General features: G+C 43.2%; 1 protein-coding gene across 8 annotated transcripts in view; it reads left to right on the forward strand.

Annotated features, from left to right (window-relative positions):
• The first annotated feature begins 4,848 nt into the window (after positions 1-4,848).
• RBMS1 (RNA binding motif single stranded interacting protein 1) overlaps positions 4,849-17,650 on the forward strand; it is a 207,456-nt gene continuing 194,654 nt past the window's right edge. For 2 of the 8 annotated variants that reach the window (XM_075609259.1, XM_075609263.1), the window contains exon 1: positions 4,849-5,254. In XM_075609259.1, coding sequence (XP_075465374.1) covers positions 5,180-5,254 — 75 coding nt within the window. In that variant the 5' untranslated portion in view covers positions 4,849-5,179. The remainder of the gene's footprint in view (positions 5,255-17,650) is intronic. The other 6 variants (XM_075609260.1, XM_075609256.1, XM_075609257.1 and 3 more) reach the window with 4 other exon arrangements.

The following is a 17,650-nucleotide window of genomic DNA, read 5'->3' on the forward strand; positions in this document are numbered from 1 at the left end:
CATTTCAAACCTGTAAATCTTGAATAATTCCGGGTAATTATATTTTGTATAGTGAATGATCATCACTAGTGAGATATATTCCTAGATATTTTAGGTGAGTCTCTTTACACACATAATTGAAGTTTAATTTGAGGAGCTTAACTTCCTCGTCTGAGAGCGTTAAGATCAAGGCCTCTGACTTCCCTATTTATCTTCTACCTCTACCTTCTACTATTTATCTTGTACCCAGACTAATTCCCAAATTCCATAAGTGTGATCTTTTGGTTCAGAAGAGATGTCAATTTATAGGTAGCGGCCAGCGGTTCATGGAAACAATAGGGGTGAAAGAGGGCATCCCTGCCTTGTCCCATTCTTAATTACTATTTGGTTTCTATCACCTTCTGGCAATTTTAGCATGGCTGTCAGAGTCTAGTAAAGAGCCTGAACTCCCTTCAAGTACGTGAACCCAAATGCTTCCAATGTTCTGTCTAAGAAGTCCCACTTGATTTTTCCATATCAAGGCTCAATAACCGCTTTATGTCTAGCAAGGTTTACATAGTCAATAACATTTATAATTTTCCTCATATTGGCTGATGCTTGGCGCTCACTCACAAATCCCACTTGATAGTAGTGAATTAGTCTGGGATGTATTGGGTTTAATCTATTGGCCAAAATGTTACTGTATATTTTCAAATCTGTGTTTAATAGTGATCTTGTCCCTCATAGGGTCTTTTCCCTCTTTGAGGATCACTATTATGTTAGCCTTCGTGATTTGTGTAGGATCTGTTCTCCTTTCACAAAGCCATTAAAAAGGGCGACAGAATCTCTATGTAACTCTTGTAATATAAATTTGGCAGTCCGTACCGGTGCTTTGGATGGTTTTAGTGTCTTGACTGCTTCCCCTTGTTCTAAGTGAGTTATTTTTGCATTTAGCCTCTTGTGATCATCTTCTGTTAACTTCGGAAGATTTAAATTTTTTCAGATATTTATCTATCTGATCTAGATCAGGCCTTGTAACTGTTTGGTTCAATCACTCAAGATCATATAAATTAGCTTAAAAGTTGATAAATTACTCTGCTTTTCATGTGGGGTATAGGTTGTCTCTCCACTTTTGGTCTTTGTCGTGGGGGACCAGGTCAATTACACCAGGGATCAGTACACTAGACAGAACTGCAGAGTTGAATAAAAGTGAATTTATTGGAAAAAGTTTCCACAAACATCCAATACATAAGATACACACAAACTCACCCAACTGCGGGAACAACCTAAAGTCCTAGGTGCAGGGACCTCAGTCTGGAAGCTTACCCCGATACGCATTCCCAACTTGCGCCGCTGTTCTTGGTAGTACCTTGCTCTCCACTAGCTAGCAGTTATAAATTCCCCGCCATTGCTTCACTCCAAACCGCTCAGGCCGATGCTGCACATACAGACTGCAGCTCCACCGAATGTTCCAGTCCCCTGCACTGGGTCTCTTCGGTTCCCTTATGCTGACTCCCAGTAAGCTCTTTCAGCTCTGTCAGCAAACAGCCCTCACAAAGGCCATCAGGTCCAAAATAACTCTATTGAGGCTGGAGAGATGGAGTATTTATATCTCTGGGAGATGCCAGCTAGTCTGGCACAATAGTTCTGGTCTCTGCATACGGCCCCAGACCCGGTTGATGAGATTACTGGGGTTGAAGGTAGGCCAAGAAGCCCAAAATGGCATGTCCAAATATGGTAATTCCTATCCTTTACATAGTCCACAGGATGTAGGCTGATACAGGACAATGCCCACACAATTCCCCTTCACAGTAATAGAATAGAGGTACAGTTATTTTGCTAGGAGGTGGCCCATTTTGTCTCCTTTATCATAATAGGTCTGTTTTGACCATTTAAGCGCCTTTTCTACATCCTCTAGCTGCAATATCTTGAGTCCCCCTCTTGCTTGGTTTAATCATTTATATACTCTTCTGGAGGGGGTTTCTTAATGCTTTCTCTCAAGAGTTACAATTTTTTCTGTTACTTTTTTTGGTTTTGTAATTTCGTTCTCTTTCTGTATGACGCAATTGAGATAAGCTGTTTAATTGTGGCCTTACGCGCCTCCCATAGAGTTGCTGAGTTCTGTACTGAACCGTTGTTTGTTTGGAAATAGGATTTCAGCGACTCTCCTATTTCTGTACTAATCTCTGGGTGGTCTAACGATGAGTTTTTCAGCCTCCAGTGGTATGACTGTGTCTTAGCAAAAGGGGGTTAAACATTAGCTCAAACGGGACATGCTCTGACCACATAATAGGGTCTTATGTAAGTGTGTATTTCTTCTTAGATATTTGTAGTCATAAATATGTGATCAATTCTCGAATCATATGGTGGTGAGTAAAAATAATAATCTCTTTTTGACGTTTGTTACGGTGGCGCCATGCATCTATTAACCCAAACTCTTTACTTACTGCTCTACATTTCTTTGCTAGGTTAAATGTTGATTTTGAGTGTAGCTGTTCGGGATGTGTAGTCTTATCTGTTTGGGTGTCCTGTATCATGTTGAAGTCCCCTCCTATGATCAGAGTGTTCATGGCTGCCTCTCAGTACAGGCAGTCCTCGTTTTACAACGCTTCGCTTAAAAACGAATGGCTTATCCAACGCTATGCAATGTATACCTATATTCATTTTTACAACGCCAAAATGGCTTATCCAACGCTCTTACGACGCTTTGCAAAGTTGTTTATGTGTATATAATATATATATCATATAATATTATACTATATATTATATTATTAAATTACATTATATATTATGTTATATTATATATATAATACAGTATCTACACTATATAATGTATGTGTGTGCTGCATTTCTTATTGCCCAAGTAAAATATTTTGTGTATTTTAGCATTAAAAATGCCTTCAGGAACGGAACCTTTCATTTAAACAGTGTTCCTATGGGAAAACGTGTTTCGCTTTAAGACGTTTCGCTATCCAACGCCATTTTGAGTAACGCATTGTGTTGGATAACCGAGGACTGCCTGTAGGTGCATATATATGCTAATGTTATATGTAATCCTGAAAGAAGGCTGTGGACTACTAGGGATCTTCCCTCTTGGTCTCTTTTTACCTCTAGGGTCTGAAACAGCATGTTGTGCTTTATTAGGACAGCTACCCCTCTTTTCTTTTCCTTTTTTTAACGAGAAAACTATGAATAAAACACTGTGGGATGTGGCCCTCTAAAGGTATCTGGGGGTTCCTATGTATCGAAGTGTGTCTGTTGTAAAAATATATATATATGTATGTTTGTGTGTGTGTATATATGTCTTTAATTCATTACCTTTATTGAAAACTAATTGCCTAAGCTGCAAATCGATAAGTTCTCCCATGATTGATCAGCAAATTCCTGCTTTAAAGTTTTCACTAAATATCTTTCAGTTTAAATCAATCCTTCAGGCAGTGTAACACAGCAGCTACAATCTATTCTTATATTACCAAGGTAACATTAACTATTGTTAGTTTGCCGCTCAAACTGCTGGGAATATTGGCAACAAATTATCACAAATGGGGAAAGTGTTGCAAAGATCTTGCACTGCTGGCGAGGTGCGTTAAAACCTGCTCTAGAAATCAAAAGATGCTTAGTATATTAAAACTCATTAAAATGGCACTAAGTTGAATTAAACATTAAAAAAATGAAGTGTTATCTAATACTACAGAATGGATTTATACAAAAAACACACATATAGGATATTGCATGGATTGCACCAGTCTTTCTTTATATGTTGTGTTCATCTTGTTTCAGGTCTCAATTGTCAGCGTAGCCTTGCCTTTATTTATCCTATGCTGTGTTGTATCCCTGAGGATTGTGTGTGTGTGTGTGTGTGTGTGTGTGTGTGTGTGTGTGTGTGTGTGTGTGTGTGTGTGTGTGTGTGTGTGTGTGTGTGTGTGTGTGTGTGTGTGTGTGTGTGTGTGTGTGTGTGTGTGTGTGTGTGTGTGTGTAAAATGCATCCCACAGGATGGCATCTTTAATACAGATCACCTCCTGTGATCTTATTATATGTTTGTGTGTAAAGTGCCAACATACTCAGCAGCACAGTACAATAGGGGTATAGAGTGACATCAATGACATAAAAATAAGGATGTGCAAATAAGCGCAAACAGATACAGAAGGTAATGAGGGACCTGCTCATACAGAGCACCTATAATATGTATGGCTGTTCCTACCTGAGCTAACTATTGCTATTCTTTGTACAAAAAAAATAAAATGCCATTTATAATCGAAAAATATAGTTTTAGAAATCCCATTTTTATTAAGAGTACCTTTTAGATTGTAAACTCTCCAGGTCAGGGATTTCCTATCCTATTGTGTTTTTTGCACGTATGTTACAATTCCTTGCACTCTATTGTCGCGTCTGTAAAATGTAGAGAACACTGGTCGCAATATAAATAAAGATATACACCCATGCATTGCCAACACGCCAATTAACCTACAAAGCTGGGTTCAAATATATTACGGTCCTGGCTCTTGAATGCCAATCTTATTGCATTTCTGGGGAAATCTAGTCCTTTTTTTATATAAAGAAAAAGACTATAAGCCCACGGGTATATTTGGTTGCTATTTAAAAAGCTAAAACATTGAAATAAATGAACCTTTCTTGATCAACATCAGTTGGTATATACACTGTTTTTAGTAAGTTTAAATGCCAGATTTACCAATTCTACAAATAAACTGCCACAAAGATGCTGAGCAACATGACATGCCCTGGAAGCACCGTGTAAACATGCAGTGGTTAAGTTACAGTACACACACCTCAGACCCTTCTGGGTTTATAATTAAAATGGCCACTCCTCTTTCCCTTCCCCCAGTGTGTTCCCTGTTTGCCAGCCTCCCTCTCTGCTGCCTGTCACTGAACAGAAAGCTGCTGCAGTTCAGACTTTATTGATTGTTTCCCAGGGTTTGCCTGCTGCATGAAATCAGGCTGCACTACCTGCTCTCAAACCCAGGGACCTGAAGAAACTCTTAGGAGAGCCACACTCACTGGCTGCCAGGGAGGGGGTTTGAGCAGCCTCTCTCCTTGGGTGAGGTTTGTATTGGCAGAAGAGCAGAAGAGCAGAAACCAAAACAGATGCTGCTGCTGCTGCTGCAGTAGAAGAACAGACACAGAGAAAACCAGAGACACACAACTTGGAATTGGGATCATTCTGTCCCCTGCCCTGCACTTCCCGTTTACATTTTCATCTTCATGGGAAAAGTGTGGAAACAACAGATGTACCCCCAGTATACCACCTACTACTATCCCCAGTATCTCCAGGCTAAGGTATGATGCACACGAATCATTTCATCCCGGCTCTTTTGCGGCAACAATGTAGCTAGAAATGAACTGAGCTGCAGTAAGTGAAGGAGAGGAAGCATTTGTTTCAATGTGTCGTAGAATTATTGTAACTAACTATAGCCCAGTGATCCTGCAGTTTTTACAGGGGGGTGGGGAAATTGAGGGGGAGGGAGAGTCATGTTACCGCGATCAGAATACACGGGTTGGCAGCATACGATTATCTGCATCCCTAGTGAATGTGTGTGATGCAGGGCGGCTCTTGTCATGGGTTTATGGTGTTGGGGATGCATGGTTGATCGCCCCTGGAGGCGGACACTCCTATAGTGATCGAGCTAATTCATCTGCCCCCCCCCCCTGGCCCCCAATGCCATGTGATGTGCTGCCACAGCTGTGTGTGTGTGTGTTGTGTGCTTAGAGGTAGTAGTGCTGTCCCAGCAAGGCTTGACCTGGGACCCTACACCACAATTGGGTATGATGGTGCGTTATTACAACTTTTTAATCGCTCCTCCAGTGCTAGAGGCGGCAACGCCATGCACTGGCACTCAAGGAGTCAAAAAGAAATGTAGAGTTAATAGTTACTTGTTTATTGCTTGACATTATAGTCCTTTTTTAATATAACGGATCAGAGAAGACTAGTCCCTGCTGCGTTGCCATTCCCAAATGATATTATTCAGAGAGTGATGATTCAGGTTTTCCTGACCTTCAGCCGAGCCACATAATTCCTGATTGATGAGGCTGTATCCAGATGAGTTCAAAGCACCGCTGGCCAGATTTCACCCAAGTTTGCTTCTCTTCTACAGAGAATTTTAAAAAAAATGCCACTTATTATGAGCACAGTCGGATGTCTCAGACAGGTTTCTGCTATTATACAAACTGCCAGGCTGGTCATTTCTTTTCCTGTGAAGCAGAAACTCGGGAGAAGACATGGAAAATGTGTCTTGGCAAAGTAAAAAAAAAAAAAATCGCTGTTAAGGTGATTTATTTATTTCAGTGAGAGTCACATGGTAGCTGAGCATCACTGCAAGAGCCTCGCCCTAGTCTTCCTGCAGGGGCTTCCTATCTGCTCTATCATTATCCTGCTAATGCAGCAGTGGGATCACCAGTCCTGATCAGCTGTTTGGGTGTAAGCATTAAGCATATACCTACAGTATAGTGTCTCATTAAAACCATTTAATCCGGTATTCCATATTCCTAAACGACTTTTATAAAGTATTTAAATAAAACAATTTGTTATCCGAGTTTAAATGTATTAAATAGGCTAATATAATATATACTACTGTGAAGCGCTATGTATATTGATGACGCTATATAAATAAAGACATTCATACCTAAATACATTAGTATTTAAGAAATAATATGATTACTAAGATCCTGTTACAACACAAGTATATTTTACTTGCAGATTATATCTATATGTGCAATTTTGCTGCTTAATATATGTTAAATACAACAAAGTGTTTTCTAAATTGTATATTACTCATGCCGACCATTCTATAAAATACACAGTATTTATTTAAATTAAAAAAATCTGTTCACATTCATAATGCATCACTGACAGGAAACTAATTAACAGTAAAGACTGCTGAGATCACCAATAAGAGATTTCACCTGGTCTGCAGAAACTGTAAAAAGTGGGTTGCAGGGTGGAAGTAATTAAATGTGGGTATAATCTGGCTCTGAGGTGTGCTTTTATTAATGGAGAGGAGCTGTCCATCAGGAGATCTCCAATATCCGCATGGTACTAGTGGTATTATGGAGAGATGTAGAATTTTGCTGAGAATGGCAGAATAGTCTGTGTTGGTATATAAAGAACGCTGAGTCTTTGACTGTGCATGTTTTAATATTTAACTGACATGCATGGGGAATTTCCAACACACCTATATAGCTAGAGCTCAGTTTGACTACAGGTCGCTAACCCTACATCCTCAAATCGCATTCATTATATCTCAATAAAAAATGTTAGATATAATTTTTCCCATGTCATTTTACAGAATTAGTTGTATGTTATAGAAAAGTACAGGCTATAAGGAATTGCTTCATGGCGTATAGAAACATAATTTCTAAAGAGATGTCTATCAATGTAATCCATATAATAAACACTAACACCCTTTTGTATTTTCCAAATCTGTATCGGCTTTAAATATACAGAACAATGAGACTCCTGGCAGCCAGACGATTCTGGGTCTGGGCTGAGCTTAAAGCAGACGAACATGTTTTTTTTAGTAGTTGGAAAGCAGAGGGTCTGCAGAGCTGAACCGCATTCATTTCAGCTCCGGGGACCCCCTGCTTCTCGAGATATTTGCCTCCGGTGGGGGTGCCGGTAGCCGCTCTGCAGGTTTAAATATCCCAGTCACGTGGGTCAACAGGAAGCCACAAGGGATGATGTCACTTCTTCCTATTGGCCCGCATGAAGCGTGAACTCACACAGCCCAGCTACCGGCACCCCCTACGGAGGTAAGTATCTCGGGAAGCAAGGGGTAACCGGAGCTGAAATTAACACGATTGCGCTCTGGCCATCCCCCTGCTTCAGAACTGTAACACTAAAAAAAGTAAAGTTGGATTGCTGCTTCAATACTGTTTATTTGACATAGAAAACCCTAGATCAATTTTTCACTCCAAGAAAAGTCCATATGTTAACACCTGTCTTGGAAGGACCCAGCATAATATTGCTCTGCTTTCCCGTAACATGACTGAAAATGTTGTCTTCATTGTATCAACCAATAATTTATTCTAAAAATGAAATTTTCACATTTGTCTTTAATAAGTGTTCTTTAAAATATGTAAAGTACATAAAATGTACTACTTTTAATGTCATGTTTAGTCTTTTTGTATAACTTTAATTAGAAAGAATTCACCACTTTGTTTTTCCTTCAGGTGTGTTAATTGCCATAATGTTATTAGTTTTATGAAATCCAAAGGTAATCATTTCCCACCATTGGCAAATTGGCTCCTATGTGTACTAAATGCCAGAATAATTGAGCATTAGAAACCCCACATAGACATTGGACACAAAACATCTGAAAGTCTATGAATTTATTGATGATATATTCTGTACAGATTTAGAGCGAACATTTCAGTCCAAGACACGGACATTTATGATTGACTTATACACAGTATGTAATGAATTACTATAATTACTAACATTTTATCTGGGGCACAAAGTATTTATATTTGTTCGTATTTCCCCTTAAGACCTCAACGGATATCAAAATAATACTGGATTTGAATGAATGACAGAAAATCTTTGGATCAGATTTGACAATTTTTGTTTTACTTATAAAGTCGGCCATTGTAACCTTTTGTACTTACACTTGATATTTAATTCATGTTTTGGTCTTATATCCTCTAAAATAATCTATGTTGTACTTCATTAACCTCTGAGTCACGTTTGATGGCTGTGTCACAGAAACGTTTTTCACTACTATCTGAAAGATTAATACACTATAACAGGAATGCTCAGCCCCAGTCCTCAAGCCTCCCCAACAAGTAAGGCTTTCAGGATATCCCTGAGCACCAGAGCCACCTGTGCTGAAGCTGGGATATCCTGAAAACCTGACTTGGGTGAGAGGGCTTGAAGACTGGAGTTGAGCACCTCTGCACTAGGAGTCAGGTGGTAAAATCTATTCTGTACTGTTTTGTTAGTCCATGTTTAGATCATTAGGCTTACAATAAAGTATGAAGTTCTATATAAGACCTCGGATATAGTAGGCGTGCGCGACAGAGCGCATGGCGTCACGCACACTTGCTGCATAGGCGATCCGAGGCCACAGGATATGGAGGAGGAGACGCGACGGGGAGGCGTGCCCGTGACATCATGTGAGCGGTTCGCTCTTATTGCCTGAACCGCTCAAGTGACCCGGCCGTTGTGCAACAAAATCAAATAATTTTTTCGTGCGAAAAATCGGCCGCTCGGTCGCGCTCTCTATGGCCATCCTCATTTAGTGAGCCTTTTGTTCTCGCGTGCCGTCGCGCCAAGTATGGACGTGGCCTAATGCACATGTAGGATGAACAATTCTATAGAGCGCAACATTATAGAAGGTAACATCTTCATACAAAAGCCCAATATTGCTCTCTGAACACAGATAATGCTTGGTGTCGGACACACTGGGCTGTGGTTCATGTTCTGAGAACATTTGCTGCAACACTAACAAGATGTATATGCCTGTTTCCTATTGTATGTAATATTTTTTTTCCTAATTCGACTGCTTTATTTTCAGAGCTAAATATAGATCTGCGTACGATTTTAAGTACGCTTTAACATGAAAACATGATACATGGTCTTTAACATTAGCCTTTTTTTTCCACCAGCAACTGCCGTGTTTTACTTGCACAAAAGCTGCATTGCAATTATGTTTTTGTCAAACATCTGTAGCCTGGTGTAATCAATCAGTTACCTTTTTATAAATGCTATCCCCTCTCACAGTGATTTAAAAAAAAAAAAAACAATGTTGCACTTGGCACCCAAAGGCCAAAGTTCTGCCATGCAGCTCTTAAAGCAGCACCCGGGTTGAATGGCTTTTTTCTTCTAGTTATAGTATTTACGCCGGGGGTCTCCAGAACTGAACTACGTTAATTTAATTCCCGAGATACTTACCTCCGTAGGCTGTGCCGGTATCTCCTTCATGTAGCAGCGCCGACGGGGCTGCGTGGCTAACATAATGGCGGAATGTCCCTCTTTTTATGGGCCAATAGGAAGCAGTGATGTCACCCCTTGCGGCTTCCTATTGGCCCACGTGACTAGACATTTAAATATGAAGGAGATACCGGAACCCCCTACAGTGGTATAATTTTCGGGAAGCAGGGGGGGTTTCCATAGCTGAAATGCACATAGTCCAACTCTAAAGACCCCCTGCTTCAAACCCATAACGAAATAAAATATATACATTAAAAAAAAAAGTAGAAATGCAGCCAAGAGTGCTATTTTTAAGTCATTGAATAATACATAAAAACTCAGGTGAAAAGACACTTATGCCCATCAACATTTTACCTTTTTTATTTTCCACTGCTATTAGCAAGTTAGGAACCATGTACAGAACATTTAATATATCTGATGCAATGGCACTCGGCTTTTTGTCGCATAAATAATTTAAGAGGGAGATAAACCGTAATAGCGTGCTCTGATATGAGGGTAGGATCCACAGAGCGCTTTAAGGCCCATCTTCTGAAAGTCTACTTCCTGTATAAAGTATTTAATATTGATCTCTATTACAGTCAATGACATTTTGAAAACATATCTTGCACTTTTAGCTGCACAATTAGGATGGCCTCAATTGCATTACTCCATATCCTTGTTACAGCAGAAAAGATTAAATACTGTATAACTATATCATTGAAGAAAACCTAATTTAATCATAGTGCTCTACATTAGATATTTTACAAATGTGTTATCTTTGTAAAGAAATAAGATCAAATGTCCTGTGTATGTATATTGGTATCCATTGATCTAAACAGGACCATGTATATGCTCATACTGTATATACGTCCAGAAGAAGAATTGTGTTCCTAAATATTCTTCCGTTTTCAATATTTTTGAGTAGCGTGAGCTTTAGGGCGTCATCAAGCCACGATAAACCCAGTTCTAGCGGTAACTTGAATGCCAAGGTGCAATACGCCACATGGCGGCTTCATGTACGGGGTACCTGGGTCATTTCCCAGTGTCGGCTCCTTGTGACCTTGGGCAAGTCACTTTTATCTCCCTGTGCCTTAGGCACCAAAATCATAGATTGTAAGCTCATCTGGGCACGGACTGTGTAAAATTCTTATGTGCTGTGTACTATACTATAATTGTGAAGCACTTTGAGTCCCATTGGGAGAAAAGCGCTATATGAAATAGTTATTATTAATTGTGAATGTGTGAATCAAGTTACATTTCTTGGTGACAAATGCAGAAAACCTCATCTGCTTTGGGTATTGTACCATAGATATTTAGTACTGTTGCAGTTAGAAGTACAGTATTTGATTTCATAAGATGAAATGCATTTAAATAAGTCAGTATTTATGGTGCAACTTTGTTCCACAACCATCTACTCTTTTTTTTTGGGGGGGGGGGGGGCTTTAATCCTTTACATAAATGAACTATGATATTTTTATTTGGCTTCTGTAGCATTCATTTTTTTAAATCCCTCCCTTTGTACCTGTATTTTGGTCCACTGTATCTTCGTTATGAAAAATTGCACCAAGATATCAAAACCTTGTTGAAAGAGAGACGCACTGTTTAAAAAATAAATTGGCTGTTGAGCAATGCACAATACTGGTTTTTGGCAAACAGCTTTTGAATCGGGAGGGAGAAAGCACAATATGAAACAGTTGGGCATAAAATATTACTTCATCCTTAGCAACTTCATGTGAAATAGTCTTAAGTGCGATCTTATTTCCAAGACCTAACGTTTTACCAGCTTGGTCCAAGATAAAATGTTCTATTTTTAACGTGTTTGGGAAATTGTGTCAACGTGCATAGAATATGAACAGCAATACTATTCACCACCACCTGACCACATACCATTTTTGTGCCCACTTTTCAAGAGAGGAGGAGGGGTGTTATTTTATATTGCAGACACCTTACAATTTACATGGTTACATTTGCCCTTCAAGCCCATCCACTTTTGGAATCCTAGTTGGCAAAGTCTGCCACCCCTTTTCTAAACCCGTCTTGTTTGGTGGCCTCTACTGCCCCCTAAGGCTGCGTCCACGCTAGCGCTGTGCTTTCCAAGTTTAGTTCTTGTAATGTGTATCTTAATGTCCCTGCTCACGCAGCGAGGCGCGCGTGCTTGTACGCTCTCCCAAGCTTGGTGCTTGGGGAGACAGTTCAATTTGCGTTCAGAGCGCAGGTCTGGAAAGGAGGGGGGGGTGCGAAGGGAGGGGGGGGGGGAGCGGAGAGAGGTGGAAGGGAGAGAGGTGGAAGGGAGAGCGGTGGAAGGGAGAGGGAGAGCGGTGGAAGGGAGAGGGAGAGCGGTGGAAGGGAGAGGGAGAGCGGTGGAAGGGAGAGGGAGAGCGGTGGAAGGGAGAGGGAGAGCGGTGGAAGGGAGAGGGAGAGCGGTGGAAGGGAGAGGGAGAGCGGTGGAAGGGAGAGGGAGGGCGGTGGAAGGGAGAGGGAGGGCGGTGGAAGGGAGAGGGAGAGCGGTGGAAGGGAGAGGGAGAGCGGTGGAAGGGAGAGGGAGAGCGGTGGAAGGGAGAGGGAGAGCGGTGGAAGGGAGAGGGAGAGCGGTGGAAGGGAGAGGGAGAGCGGTGGAAGGGAGAGGGAGAGCGGTGGAAGGGAGAGGGAGAGCGGTGGAAGGGAGAGGGAGAGCGGTGAAACGTGGAAGGGAGAAGGAGAGCAGAGAAAGGTGGAAGGGAGGGGGGAGAGTGGTGGAAGGGAGGGGGAGAGTGGTGGAAGGGAGGGGGAGAGTGGTGGAAGGGAGGGGGAGAGCGGAGAGCGGTGGATGGGAGGGGGGAGAGCGGTGAGAAGGGGGAAATGGGGGATAAAGAGGTGGGGAGGGTGAGAATGGGGTGGAGGGGGGATGGAGGAGAGTGGAGAAAAGTGGATGGGAGGGCAGAGAGCGGAGAGAGGTGGATGGGAGGGGGGGGGAGAGTGGTGGGAGATGGGGATAAAGAGGGGGGAAGGTGGGGAGGGTGAGAATAGAGGAGAGGGGGAGGGAGGAGAGCGGAGAGAGGTGGATGGGAGGGGGGAGAGCAGAGAGGTGGCTGGGAGGAGGGAGAGCGGAGAGAGGTGGAAGGGAGGGGGGAGAGCGGAGAGCGGTGTAAGGGAGGGCGGAGAGCGGTGGAAGGGAGGGAGGAGGGCGGAGAGAGGTGGAAGGGAGGGGGATAAAGAAGAGGGCACGGGGAGAGAGTGGAGGGATGGGGGATAAAGAGGGGGGAAGGAGAGGGGGGAGGAGAGAGGAGTGGAGGGAAAGGGGGTAGAGAGGAGTGATGGGGGAGGGAAAGGGGGGTAGAGAGGAGGGATGGGGGGAGGGAAAGGGCATAGAGAAGAGGTAGGGGGGTAGAGAAGAGGGAGGGAAAGGGGAGTAGAGGAGGGAAGGGAGAGGGAGAGTGGGGGGGAGGGAGAGTGGGGGGAGGGGTAGAGGGTAGGGAAGGGGGTAGGGAGGTGTTAAAGGGGTAAAGACAGAGAAGAGGAAGGGAAGGGGGAGGGAAAGTGGGTAGAGGGGGGGAGGGAAAGTGGGTAGAGGGGGGAGGGAAAGTGGGTAGAGGGGGGGAGGGAAAGTGGGTAGAGGGGGGGGAGGGAAAGTGGGTAGAGGGGGGGAGAGAAAGTGGGTAGAGGGGGGGAGAGAAAGTGGGTAGAGGGGGGGAGGGAAAGTGGGTAGAGGGGGGAGGGAAAGTGGGTAGAGGGGGGAGGGAAAGTGGGTAGAGGGGGGGAGGGAAAATGGGTAGAGGGGGGGAGGGAAAGTGGGTAGAGGGGGGGAGGGAAAGTGGGTAGAGGGGGGAGGAAAAGTGGGTAGAGGAGAGGAGGGAAAGGGAATGGGGAGGGGAGAGAAAGGGGGCAGAGAGGAGGGGGAGGGGAAGGGGGCAGAGGAGGGAGGGGGGAAGACGAGGGAGAGGAGGGAAAGGGGGAGAGGAGGAAAGGTGGGAGAGGAGGGAAGGGGACTGAGAGGTAGGGGAGAGAGAAAGGGAATGGGGAGAGGAGAAAGGAAGGGGCAGAGAGGAGGGGGAAAGGAAGGGGCAGAGAGGAGGGGGAGGGGAAGGGGGCAGAGGAGGGAGGGGGGAAGACGAGGGAGAGGAGGGAAAGGGGGAGAGGAGGAAAGGGGGGAGATGAGGGAAGGGGACGGAGAGGTAGGGGAGAGCAAAAGGGGGCGGGAAAGGAAAGGGGGTGGGAAGGAAGGAGTAGAGAGGAGGGAAGGGGGGTGGGAAGGAAGAGGGTAGAGAGGAGGAATGGGGGGAGGGGAAGTGGAGAGAGGAGGGAAAGTGGAGAGAAGAGGGGAAGGGGGGAGAGAGAGGGGGAGGGGGTAGAGAGGAGGGAAGGGGTAGACAGGAGGGAAGGGGGAGGAGAAGGAAGGGGGTCGAGAGGGGGGAAAGGACAGAATGGAGGGGGGAAAGGAAAGAAAAGAGCGAGACACACACAGAGGCGCAGACACGCACGTAGACGCAGACACACACAGACACAATCCAGCCAATTACACACACCCTCCCTTAATAGCCACGCTCCCACTCCTGCACTAAAATGATTGCAGGACAGCCGATCGCTCATGCTTGGAGAGTTGGTGACATCACCGCTCTCAAGCATGAGCAAGCTCAGCGGCAGCGTGGCTGCAGCCTAACGCCTCTCTACAGTCCCTGACTGATATCACCCAGTTCCTTGGCTCATTTTCCTCTCTGAATGAGGAGTGAGCTGCTAGTTCTTGGGGATTTCAACTACAATAGGCTCGACCCTAAAAACCACAAAATCCAGATACAACTTAAGTCACTTAACCTAACGCAACTCATTTCCCAACCCACAAGAACAAACCTGAAATCTCACAAACATTCCTTGCTAAACTGGATTTTCTCCTCAAATCCTAGCAGAATCCAATCCTCTGGCATCCTTCCTGACATTTTCAGTGACCATGCAATAGTGTACTGTGTAAGGAAAATTAAACCGCCCCAATCAAGGCCTAATGTTCTCTTCACTAAAACATTTAGAAACTTTAACCCACAACAGTTTCTGAATGATCTTACCAGCTGCCCTTGGCACAGACTCTACTTAATTCCCGACCCTGATTCTGCGCTCGACTATTTCCAATCCGAGTTCTTAAAACTCTGCGATACCCATGCTCCACTACGCAGATTAAAAGTACAGGGGGCCCACCTTCCGTGGGTTACAACTGACCTTATAGCACTCTACCAGTTCAGGGATGCCTTGTGGAAAAGCTGCAAAGTAACTGGCACTACCAAGGATCTTAATAACTACAATGCCTGCGGAACATGTGCACAAGGCAAACAAGAAACGCAAAAGCACAATATTACTCTGACAATCTTCGCCAGAATACATCAAACCCAGCTAACTTCTGGGAGGTTATAAACAATATATTCCAACCTTCTCGCCATCAACAACCAAGTAATATCACTAAGGAGGCTATTACTCTGACAAATCCCACTGAAATTGCAAATGCATTCAATGATTACTTTGAGGGGTGTGCTACTAACTTATTAGCGAAACCCAAACCACAAACATGAAGCTCATCCTGAGAGTACCCCTATAGCCCCACCCTCTCCCAACACTGCTCACAATTTTCAATTTGACCCAGTATCTAGAGAGATTACACAAGTGCTCATCAAATTAAAACTAAGCAGCCAATGTGGACCTGACTTACTGCAATCTAAGTTCCTAAGAGTTGGTGCCCCAGCCATTGCCAAACCAATTGCTTCCATCGTCAACTCTATTCTGTCTGCAGGCCATATTCCTAAGACCTGGAAAACTGCCAGAGTTGTCCCAATCTTCAAAAGTGGGGACAAAAACACTGTCTCAAACTACAGGTTAATCTCTCTTCTCCAAACACTATCCAAAGTTATAGAAAAATGTGTTCACTCCCAATTAAGCGATTACTATACCAAGGCAAATTTTCTTAGTCAATTCCAATCTAGCTTTTGCCCCAAACACTCCACGGTAACTACCCTGCTAAACGTTTGCAATTAAATCCAGTGTGGAATGGAACTGGGACAACTCGCTGATGCAATATTCCTAGATTTTGCAAATCCTTTTGATACTGTTGATCATGTTATCTTGCCAACCAAACTCCAGTGCTCTGGAATAGGGAAGCATGCTTTAAACTGGTTTCATTCCTACCTATCGGGTAGATCCCAACATGTGTCCATCTCAGGCTCTAACTTCAACCTCTTGGATATCAACTGTGGTGTCCTGCAAGGCTCTGTTCTGGGACCCTACTCTTCTCAGTGTACATCAATGATCTTCCTACAGCTTGTAAGGGAGCTTCAATACACATGTATGCAGATAACACAATCTTATATGCCCACAGCCCTAGCCTCTCCGACCTTGAACACATACTTCAATCTGACTTTTTGAGACTTAAAAATTGGATTTCCCACAACAAACTGTTTTTAAACACTGACAAGACTGTAACAATGGTATTTGGGACAAAGGAAATTTCTAAAGCTTCCAATGACTGAGCTCCAGATCAGAACCAACGCTAATACCACCCTTACTCCTGTTACTAGTTTTAAGTACTTGGGCATATGGATTGACTCTCATTTAACATTTGGGATGCACATTGATACCCTGACATCCAAAACCTATGCCAAACTAGGTGTACTTTACAGGAACAAATCCTCCCTAAGTTTGCTGGTCAGAAAGCGTATCACACAGCAGATGCTAATACCAATTATAGACTATGGGGACATAGTATACGGCTCGGCCCCCCTGACCCACCTTGGCAAACTTGATACAATTCAATATGCCGTTTTGTTCTCCAATGCAATACAGCACACATCACTGCAAAATTCTCGAAGAATTAGATTGATCATCACTTGAGTCTAGGCGCAAAGTTCATCTTTCCTGTCTTGTCTTCAAATACTTTCTGGACATGCTACCCGTCTATCTGAACAAGCTCCTCACCCCTACCACATGCAGCACTTATCATCTGAGATATGACTCCAAAAGACTGTTCGGGGTCCCAAGGTTCAGCAAAGTATCCAGCCGCTCCTCCTTCTCTTACTGTGCACCCCTCAACTAGAACAATCTACCGGAGACTCTCACAGCCACCACCATTCTCAGTTCTTTCAAAACTAAAGCTGTCTCACATTTTAATCTGGTCTGTAACTGTTACATACGCCTATAATATATATTATCTTTAACTGTGCATGCAATGTCTTGTATATAATTTATACCCTGTTCAGTTAGTTATGTAACTATGTACTTGTAACCATGTATAATTTGTCATCATAACTTTATGCCCAGGACATACTTGGAAATGAGAGGTAACTTTCAATGTATTCCTGGGAAAACATTTTATAAATAAATAAATATAAATTTCCCTGGTATTCCTCCTGGCCCTTCTTATTGCTTGCTCTGATTTACTCTTGTACCTACTTTGTCCTGTTGGCTCACCAGCTACAAGTCGGGCAGCTCAGGTCTTAGGTGGAACATGTAACACTTGCATTTGATACTTTACAAACAATGGTAGTCTATTATATATTTCAACTGTGCTTAATTAACTATGTCTACAGTACAGAAAGCTGCAAAATATTATTATAATTACCTATTGGCGAACTAAAACACAGATGACAGGAGCACTAGCACATCTGCTTATGAATAAACATGAACGTTTGTGTGTTATATCTATTTAAAACTTCAGATGTAATAAACTTGTACCATGCAGTTGGCAGAAAAAATATGAATAAATGACATTGTATTTTTTTTTTTTTTATAAACCTCCAATTAGTGGACATTTCACAGGA

This window comes from Ascaphus truei, chromosome 7 (assembly GCF_040206685.1).
Source record: "Ascaphus truei isolate aAscTru1 chromosome 7, aAscTru1.hap1, whole genome shotgun sequence".
In the NCBI taxonomy this organism is placed as follows: Eukaryota; Metazoa; Chordata; class Amphibia; order Anura; family Ascaphidae; genus Ascaphus; species Ascaphus truei.